The sequence below is a fragment of the Haemaphysalis longicornis genome, unplaced genomic scaffold (assembly GCF_048455015.1).
Source record: "Haemaphysalis longicornis isolate Haplotype H1 unplaced genomic scaffold, Haemaphysalis longicornis Haplotype H1 scaffold_2, whole genome shotgun sequence".
Taxonomy (NCBI): Eukaryota; Metazoa; Arthropoda; class Arachnida; order Ixodida; family Ixodidae; genus Haemaphysalis; species Haemaphysalis longicornis.
The window spans coordinates 182,875,069-182,885,373 of record NW_027526295.1 but is presented as its reverse complement, the minus strand read 5'-3'; the positions used below and the strand labels follow the sequence as shown (position 1 = coordinate 182,885,373).

The window sequence follows — 10,305 nt, the reverse complement described above, 5'->3', positions numbered from 1 at the left end:
GCCATCATAAGTTTTATATTCATCTCCACATCGATCGTCCGACTCCCGTCACATTCTTAACTGTTACGTATCCAATTTGATAACTTGCTCGATAAAAGTAACGTTAGTAAGAATTTTGTGACTCAGTGGGCCCGATTGCAGTAAGTGACATCTGCGGTAAAAACTTGATATTGGTTTTCGCAAATTTCAAACAGAAGGAGGTACCGAGTTCCAATACCTTGAAATAATTTACAATTAGCTCGTTTTTGCTTCAAATGAGAAAGTTCGACGTCGCCACACGGAGAAATGATGATTCATTCTTAAAATTATGCATTCCAACTCGGCATGTGGAACATTGGCTTTGGGAGCCCAATCTTATGTCCGCTCGTCACAGGTGGATCGTAAGAAAAAAGCGGAAAAATAGCAGTAAAGCCACAGCGGTCTGGTCTTTTGATCATGCCCTTCTATGAACTGCCTAACGCGCGAAGTGGTGCTTTGAGAACGCAGAGATCAACGCCGAGAGCGAGAAATGGGACGAGAAGCGCGGTGGAGGGCCTCCTCCTCAGCGTAAGCAAGCGGGAGGAGAACAGGCCAAAATGGCGCGCGCCTGAGCCCGACGCGGGCGTCGGCAGGCGTCGGCGATGAACGACTTCCTAGGTACAAGTCTAGGGATCAACGGGGAAACTGGGGAAACTACTAGCCGCCCGCCTAGGGACGCGGGTACGCAGAAGGTCATTTCCCGAGGACGTAAACAAACCCCTGGCGGTGGGAGCCCGAAGCACCAAGCGTCACCGCCGGGCCAGTGTACTCCAACCGTAGGACGCCGTGGGCCCGCGCGCTCCCGCTCGTTGTTGTTAGTGGGACGCCCGCCTTGGTCGAATCGCGTCGCCGTGTCGCAGACCGCCCGCATCCTGCTCAAGCTGCACTTGCGTCCGCTGTACGGTGTGCGTGTGCCGTTCCGTGTGACGTACGCCCGCAGCGTGTGCGACAGTGCGTGTGCGTTTGTTGCTCTCAGCGTCGTGGGATTGTGCGGAGCGGAAGCCGGGGGCCACAGCACCACGGACCGCGAGCATCGAAGTTCGACGGCGGCGGCTGGCCCTGGCAGCTTGCAGGAGTCGCTGCTGCATGCCGGGCGCGCCAGTGCCGCGTCTTCAGCGATCGGTGGCGTGGCCGCGTAGATGGAGGTGTTCGCCTGGCCCGCCAGCAACGGTCGTTCGCATCCCGTCTCGTCTTCTGTGCCCCGGAACTGCCGCCTGTGTAGCTGTCCGATCCAGCAGCCTCCGCCCCTGCCGTGCAAACAGCAGCCACACGAGGACCCTTTGTGCTTAACCAAGGATTTGAAGGACTCTCTGAACGCCCTCCAGCAAGCCGAGCGCTCGCCGCCGCGCCAGCCATCGCCCGATAACCGTTGGCTAGAGGAGGTGAGCGACTCCTTGGTTTTTTCGCTTTCCCGCTGGCCGCGTCTTGTTTTCGGCGCTGTGACGCTCTCCCTCCTTCCACGTGAACCCGTGGGAAAAAGAGAAGAATATGCGAGACGGGGCGGCTTGTGTCGGTCTGTTTGCTGGTGGCGGTCATGTTAATGACCACTTTGAGAAATCGCAAGCAAGCTCGCGCGCAGTGTACGGAGGGTGCATTGGTACAGTGTTGTTACAACACGAGAGGTAGGCGTCCATAGTGGCTGTCAAGGCGCCTTGGTGTCGTTCCCCCGATCGTATGTCGCTTTTTTCCGTTTCACACTCTTATCGAGGAAGATCGTTCTCGCGGACACAAGTTCAGAGCCTACCCATGTTTGGTTCTGACTCAGGGTAGTCGGTGGCCGCTTAAATTTTCAACCTCATGCCACCGATCTCGCTATACTTGCCCCATGCGCCTCCGTGGAGTTTTGTTTTGCAAACCAAATTCATCCGAAACCCAAAAGCAGTAGGAGTTCAACTGTAGCGGACCGACGGGGTTTTTTTCCAGTCGTCCTGGGTTTCTGCGGGCGCGGCGAGCCTACGCGATTCTTCGCGGCTTTCCCGCCAGAAACGGCAGGGGCCTCGGAGAAGCGGAGCTCGACCGCGCGCTATTTCTGTTTGTGTCTGATTTTCCTTTTCTTATCTCTTCTTTTTCGTCTTTCCCGCGTGGTCTGCATTCCGTGCGTCGCTCCGCATTTTTGGCGCCGCGTGTGGAGCTTATATTAAGAATGGTTCTTCCGCGTTTGCTCAAATTCGTGCGGCATTGCGTAGATGCGCTTTTCTGTCAGTTGGAGCAAATTAAACCTTCTTTTGTTTTTTCTGTCTGTCATTAGAGTGCGCGCCAAGAATATTGGTGTATACTCCACCCGTTCGGAACACAATCACTCGCGAGTGGAACAATGGATAAAGCGTTCTGGTACTTGGCTCGAGCCTGTGGCCTTGGCATTCCTACTGCTCATTGAGGCCGCATGCAACTTTCGATGTCTGCACGCTGTTCGGCGCACGGAACTTCGCGTGGTCTTACATAACCCGGATATTTCAATTGCGGAGCGCCGGAGAAAGAGAGAGGGAAAACCTTTAATGAAAGCTGAAGCGGTCAGCCCCGCTAGCGCCAGGGCTTGCTTCTCAAGGTGGGGTTGAATACAGTGAGATGAGGGGGGGAAATAGACAGCGATAAAAAGAAAAGGGGGAAAAAAAAAGAAGGGGGACGGGAGATGTACACATATAAAATGTATATGTTCAGAGTGTTCACAGGACGTCTTCTAGCCCTGTTTCCGCAAGAAAATTAAGCAGAGTTTTTGTTACCAGCACCGACTCAGAGTATCAAGCGAAATCTCGTGGCATGTTTATTGTTTCTACGCGGTCCTAATTGCTGCAACTAGGATTCTTTTTATTTCCGTAATTTGGTTAACTCGTTTCATCTCAGCACGTCACCGACTTTTGGAGCAGTGGCCCGCTGCAACCAAAGACTGCTGTGTCAGTGCGTATAATAAGACGCCGTAGCCTTGTTTAGTCTCGCAAGAAAAGGCTCTTGGAAAGTTGGTTGATTCACGTTTAGCGCTGGACGGTGCATGGTTGTAATACTGTAAAGTTTAAACGCCTGAGCAGTCTCCCTCCCCCTTGTTTCTTGTGTGTTCGCGACGAATTATGATGCGCCCTCAACTTTCATTCAAAAGGAGGGAAGGGTGAGCGCGTTCATGTTGTCGCACGCTATTTGTGGAAACGCGTAAGCCTTGAGTTCTCCACCTGTTCGTAGAAAGACGTTGCGGGAGGTCGTCATCGCTACGGGGTTTGTGGCGCATTTTCGGTAGGCACGAGTACCACAGCTCTCATCTGGTTGTCTTCGAAGTGTTTTGGTTGTCTTCGAAAGTTCCCACGGGGCGTTCTAAGCTTGAAATGCTTGTAAACGCGTGCCAAAAGTCGCGTAGAAAACCTTAGGCAGTATTGGTGGGTAATAACTGTGTGTGGCGGCTGGTTGGACCTCGATATGCGGATTTATTGCCACAGATCAGCGAATTTATTACGTGACATCTAGCGCTTGTGTCGGCAAGTCTGCTAAAAAAAAAAGAGATAAGCATGAAGCATTCTTTTTTTAACTTTGTGTGCTTTATGTATCAATTCTGTATTTATTTATTCCTGTGTGTAATTTTCTCTAAGTTATTTTATATTCTTACTCCGAAGAATACTCTCGTGCGATTGCTTGGCATCAACTGCAGCGTCTTTCTTCTCTTAGTTCCCATTTTCAACGCATTTTTAGATGCGAAGCGTCTCATGCTCGGGGCTGTGTCCCTCCCTCCCTCGTTGTCCGCCGTCCGCACTCTACTGCGCATGCGCGTCTCTTCAGCCCCGTCAGGGTTTGGGCTGACGTCAGCGCAGTCCACTATAAAAAGAAATAGTTAGGCGGCGCCCGGTTTCGATTCCATGACTCCCTGGCCGCAACTGGAGGTACGTGGCGCTCTTCCCACTGCTCTACAAACCGAGACGGGAGCATGTGCTACGAACGCGCCTTATGTCCTTCACTCATTCAAACTACGTCAAGAAGCTACTGATACAACGAAGGCGCGCGAAGCTGAACGTCAACGGAAACCACGAACTGAAAACTAATGGAAACTTCAGTCGACCCCATGGCTGCTTCGCATAGTCAGGGTTCCCCTACGGGAAAATAGTGTACTTTTTTTTTACCCGAGTCTGAGTGGCCCAATTGGCGGAACAGTAAACCAGGGGAGGAAGTTTTTACGAAAAATAAATTGGTGAAATAAACAAAACGAAAGGAAATAAAATGTCGTCGGAGCTGTAGGGATAACCAACACCGCAGAAACTCACATGCGGCCGCGGTTGATGCCCGTTTATGTAGTTTGTCGTTTTGGAAGTGGATGCTTGCTTACTCGGGCCGCGCGAAATGACTGAATTATCCGACAGGTTAACTTACATTTGTATGAGTGTGGAAGTAATACGTCATTTAGCGTTATTTGCGCGCGTAGGGCAAGCGCCGATGTTGGCAGAAATGACAATGCTTTCGGCGCTCACGGTCATGGTGCAGATGCCTCGCATTCGACAGCGGAATTATATGAAAGGTTAACTTATTTTTTTGTGTGGGGGAGAAAATAGTAACACGTAACTAACGTTATTTGCGCACACAAGTGAAGCGACAATGTTTGCAGGAACGGCAATGCTTTTTCTCTCCCAAGGTCAGAGATGCACATGTCTGTGAGAGAGATAGTTGGGGGAGAGCGGGGGTTCGCGTGGGCGGGGTTGAAACAACGTCACCACCGACATATGCTGCAGATGCGACTTTGAAATGTTGTGAACAAACGAGACACCACAATCTGCCCTTTGTGCAGCACAGACAGCACGCGCGTTCCTCGGCTATGTCGACACACACAGACTGCGTGATCTATTTTCTCCATCTCAACGGCGTCACGAGGAGTTGACGACCTCATATCGTGTGTATAGCGAGCCTCCACTCTTGTTTGCTGCTTTGTGATTGGGATCGCTGTAATTTATTCTCCCGGGAAAGCCCACCTGCCGCAGCTTACACTCACTCCCCTGACAAACTTGTGACAGAGTGAAAAAAATAGCCGGGAAAAACGCCCTTGACTCTTCGATATTTAGGCATGCTGCAGCGACCTTTTGTAGAAAGCATCTGTGTAACAACAAAATCCCGCAGAAATCTCCCTCGCCGATTGTTTATGAAATGCGACCTTTCAGGACTGTGACGTCACCGACCGATTCTCCGAAGATTGCTTAATTATGTTTCTGTTTCTTGTTAAAAGGAAAATAAGCAAGAACAAGCAAACTAATTAAACTCGAAACAAGTATAATTGAGAGAGAAACACGAACAAAAAAATGAAAGCAGAAAGAACATAACAAGTAAGAAAGCGGCATTTTCGTTTCTGATTTGGATATTATTAATATTTTTAATATTTTTACATTCTTTTATATAGCATGTATATATTTTTGCACATGTCGTGAACGTATATTACAGATTTTATTACGTTTGAGAGTTTTTACATCTTGGTTTTCTTATTTTTTTAGTTGTTTTTTTATTCAATTGATTTATATTGTGCTGTCGCACGCTGTTTGCGTCACTTACGAACCGAGAACGCGGTAAGATCGCACGTGAATGCTGCGCCTTAAAAAGAAATATGTCGGTGTTTTGGAACGTTCTGGCTTGGTCAGAAGCACGTGTTTGCGGGTCGTCTGCGTCATCATGCCGCCGCACGCTATCGACGTTTGTGCAAACAGCGTTATCGCGTCACGCGTCACCACCACGAGCGGCGCAGTATGACAGCTTGCACGCCCTTCAGCGCTTTCTAAAAGAAGCGCCTGCGAACGCGACAAAAATGTTAGGACGAGGCAGGAGTTTTGCTTAAACCAACGTTGGTTTAAGCCCTATCAACCGAACCTCGCGCGTTGGTTCGGTTGAGAAATCCCGGTTAGAGGGCATCTCTCCAGGTACGGCGTTCTCGTGTTTTGTCCGTTTTGTGTCCGTTTTGAGCAAGCCCTTATTCGCTGAAAGCGAACACCCGGATGTGACGCCATGCAAGCACAGCGGAGCCATGAGCCGCAGCTCCTCGGAGCAGACGATTTTCTGTCGCCTTGTTGTTGGTTCGCTGGCGGAACAACAAACACATAAAAGGTAGTTTAAAATAGGATTAGTCGTTCAAAATGTCTCTGCAAAAACAGTTGCGCAAAAGTCAACCCAAAGCCCGCCTACAACTGGATGTACGTCACAATAAAACGGACGCAAAACGGACAAACACGATAAAACCGCCCCGGGATTTCTAGCCCTGTGTCATCCGTTGGCGCAGTGACGAACCTTGGCGCAACTACATGCAGTGGGGTATTTGATGCCGGAATACTCGGAAGAATATTCTAACAGCGAAGCTGTTTCGCAATTCGCAATTAGTTGATTCTGTCGTTTCACAAAACTCAGAATAACAATATAAAGGAAAGAAGTCACCGGCACTGACAGGATTCGAACCTGTGTGTGGTAGATGAACGGAGTAAAGTCGTCTTACCCACCCGTCTGCAATCGTGAGTTAGTACCCGAGAGTCAAACAGCTTACTCACTCGGCTGTGAGTGTGTGTGTGTGTGTGTGTAGGGGGGGGGGGGGGGGGTTGGAATCACGCCACCAGCTCGACACAGAACTCGTGATAGGGTACACGGTGCACCTGCGGGCGGCCAGTTTAAGTGTGCACGTTCCGTTCGTTCGTTCTGCTTCTTCGAATTGCTTCTTCTTCGTCGTTATAGCAGCAAAGATGGAGTAAAGGTCGTTGCAGCAGCGAAGAAGAAGCAAATCGGCCGCAATCGGGGACTTAAACCGTCGTGATGGTCGTGAAAGTTGCGCACAGCTTCGCTACCTTCAACTCTTACGCGACAGTGTGAGAACCTCCGTCATTTTCTTTAGTTAGGTTATAAACCGAGACATTGCTGTGACCAAAGTTCATCTCTTGTTGAGTTCTTCCTCGATGTTTCGGAGATCGATGGAGCCTCTCACGAGTTTTCAACGGGAAGGCAAATGCATTTCAAAACTTCGCGCCATTGCGTGCACTTACGGGGAACAAAGAGAAGCCACGTTCCTTACTTGGAATTGTAGCTTTATAATCCTATAGCGATTTTATCAGTCTCGTCCACCGAAACGCACCCGAATTCATCGTCAATCAACTAAAGAAAATTAAACGATTACGGGGGCTTAGATAACTATTATATTTCAGGATAGGGAACGAGCTGGCTGGTTAATGCGAGATTACAATGCGACGAAGCGAAACGGACGCAGCGTTAACAGCCACGTGATTTAGTGCTGCAAAACAGCGGAAAAGGGCAAGACGGCACATAGTGATAATAATAAAATGGTACAAGGAAAGCTTGTCAAGACAAACCACCTGATTCTTAATCGCTTTGACTGACAGGTATAACTTAAATGTATACGCTTTGACTCTGCGGAAGGGTTGGGGCTTGCCGTTATTTGTCTACTAGGGGTGCGATACGTCATGTTCACCTGGGGCGCACACTTTTGGAGTCGAACCATATGCTCCTTGATGGGACCTTCGTTTGTCTGTTCGGGTGAATCAGGTTCACAGAAGTTCTTATGATGTGTAGCTTACGTATGGCAAGAACTTTGCGACTGTGTCTTTGCGAGCGTAGTTATCGCATACCGTTTAGTGACAGTTCGAGAAGGGCAGTCGAATAGCGATAATTCCCATGTATCTGTTTATCCTTCTTAAAAATCCAACTGCGCGCAAATTAACGAGGACGTGAACACATTGAAGACACCACAAGCGCAGACTCACAACTGGTTTATTGTTACAAAAATCAGAACATTAAATACCCAGGCGGCCCACATACGTCACATTCTCAGCGCTATCGGCTGCACAAAAAAAAAATAAATAAAAATAAATAAAAACTAAGAAGGACACGAATGACAGATAATTCCGCGACGATAACACCATCACACATGAAATATCCTCCCCCTCTTCACCACGCTATCCTTCGCTATCTGACGTTCTGTGCTCAAATGTTGCACCTGTTTATGTGTAAAGTAAGGAAAGATGGTGGTGAGCGTTCAGAGTCACGGCACTGTGTGGAGTGGAAGCGTAGATAAATTATAAAACACGTGAACAGAGTGCATCACCTTTGGAAACGTCCTCAACTTCACCGCGTTGCCGATCCCGCAAACATCCGAGCTTGGTTCCGGCCGCCCTCCTTTCGTAATGGCAAAATCCAATATTACCTCGTTACGTGTGTGATGCAGCGGGTAGTTCCAGGAAATTTCCTCCGCTGTTTTTCAGCCCAGTACCGGTTGTATATATAGCCTTCAAAGAAGCGATGGTCATTATGCGATCTCATTTTTTGCGGCATACTCCTGCGTTGAAACTCTGCTTTCATTGTAATTTAACCTGTGAGGTGAAAGGTGCCCTGACTGCCAGACTTCCGTTGAGGTCTCGTTCCCGATTTTCTTTCTTTCGGCTCCCGCACTCTTGGGTCTGCGACGGGCGTTCCGCATGCGCCGCCATCTTGGCTGGCTCTGTCCGTCCCTGCAGTGTATTGCATCAGCACACGCTGCGCCCCCCTAGCGTGTTTTCTCGGATCCATACTTTTTCCCCATCAACACGCGTCCGTTCCCCGGTTTCTGGCCCGGTGGCGCACTACGGTATGCCTCAGCTCTGGAGTTTGGCGCTTCGCGGTGGCGCGGGCACGTATTGACCGTTAAGTCGCGTTCAACTGGTCCCCCGTGGCCGTTTGCGTGCCGCGCGCGGCGTGGCCCTTTTTACGCGCTTCCAGTTCCGTCGCCCCCCCGGAGCACGGAAGAGGCGCCAGCAATGTTGCGTCACCAACGAGGGGAAGCCCTTCTGTCGGTCGCACTGCTACGAGCGACCACGAATCGCGAACGAAAGTCGAATGGCGCACGGCGGCCACGACAGCCGGGGGCCTTTTGCCAGACGAAGTAGTTTCGTGGTCGGCATTCCTGTCGAAGGAAACGGTAAGGGTTTACGCTGTGAGCGCGGATATGCTTGGTTGTGCTATTAGCGGTAGTGGGACCCTTGAATAACCAAGTGTTGGGGGAACACAGTCTTCACCACACCTTTTATGGCGCCCATCATGTCCGACGCGATGCGAGATCGTCGCGGTTCGGGTACTGCGGCCTCCTTTTTGAAAACCTTTCCCACACGGATGCGCTTTCTTGCACTCTCCGCGTGAAAAAAAGTCCCGTTTTACGTGAAAGGTTAGAAGCGGGCTCAGGGACTCGTAAAAATCATCTTGCTCAGCGGTCACTGAGGTGGTACTGCGGTCGCGTGAGACTATGAATTGTGCCAGCTTTCCTGGAGCACGTGCGGGCTCCACATTCTGGACCAAAAATGGCGGCGCGGAAGAGCTTTGCGGCCTTGTCTCACCGGTGACGGTGTTGGCTTCGATCGTCCCCCGCGCGTCTTCCTCCCCCATTGCGGGTGGCTGTTTTGGTCTTGTCTGGCCGGCGTCCACGCACATCTTGAGCGATTACTGCGCGGCATGCGACCAACTGCGCGTGCGGCGGGAAGTGAGACAACATCATCACGGAAGGATCGTGCTTGGGAATTGCCCGAGCGCTGACGCGCGTCCGAGTCACGTGAGGTGCGGGAGAAGGTTTCTACGCTCGGGTTGGCCATACGTTGTTTGTACCGTGATGAGTTTGAAACGCCGTCCTGCGCGGCCCCACGGCACGAACTTGTCTTGCATGTATCTTTTGTCAGCTTGTTTAGTGACCAATTTAAGAATTTAAATCGCCCCCCCCCCCTTCCCCCTTCGTCGCTTGCGTGTACTTGGCACTTTCCCGCAACATTAATGGAGGCGATTCGTGCTCATGATCACTTCACATGTATAGGACCGTACATGTGAGTGGGGTTAAGGTTGGCTTCAATGTATGGACAACGCGCCGCAGACGCGCGGCGAACAGAACGACCACAGTGTGGCTATGCAGCCCGCTGTCCCGCACGCGTTAGTTCCGACCGACGCAGAACCGAATCGAGTTAGCACGCAAATCCTATACCATTTCACAAGCGGAGCACAGTAAATCCTCGCCACGATGAAAATCGCTGCATTGGAATTTGAAAGGATCCTCCGAGAAAGTATGCGCCTCCTCGTGGGATAGACACCAAATGCGATTTCCGGCATCCGCGGGGTCTGCCCAAGCGCACTGAAGACGTGCTACACCGGCTGCGACTTGACGTTGCCTACAACCGAAGCTTTTTGTTTAAGCTATAGGCTGGGTAGAGTCGTCATGGTGTCCAGTGTGCTCTACTACTGAAAAAATTAGGCACATTTTATGCCGCCACCCGCGGTATGCTAGTCAGCGGGCGACAGCGCGAAGGCACTTGGGCGACTCCGACGTGG

General features: G+C 50.6%; 1 protein-coding gene across 2 annotated transcripts in view; it reads left to right on the top strand.

Moving 5' to 3' along the window:
* The first annotated feature begins 772 nt into the window (after positions 1-772).
* LOC144169615 (growth factor receptor-bound protein 14-like) overlaps positions 773-10,305 on the top strand; it is a 190,079-nt gene continuing 180,546 nt past the window's right edge. For both annotated transcript variants that reach the window (XM_077698868.1, XM_077698867.1), the window contains exon 1: positions 773-1,400. In XM_077698868.1, coding sequence (XP_077554994.1) covers positions 1,158-1,400 — 243 coding nt within the window. In that variant the 5' untranslated portion in view covers positions 773-1,157. The remainder of the gene's footprint in view (positions 1,401-10,305) is intronic.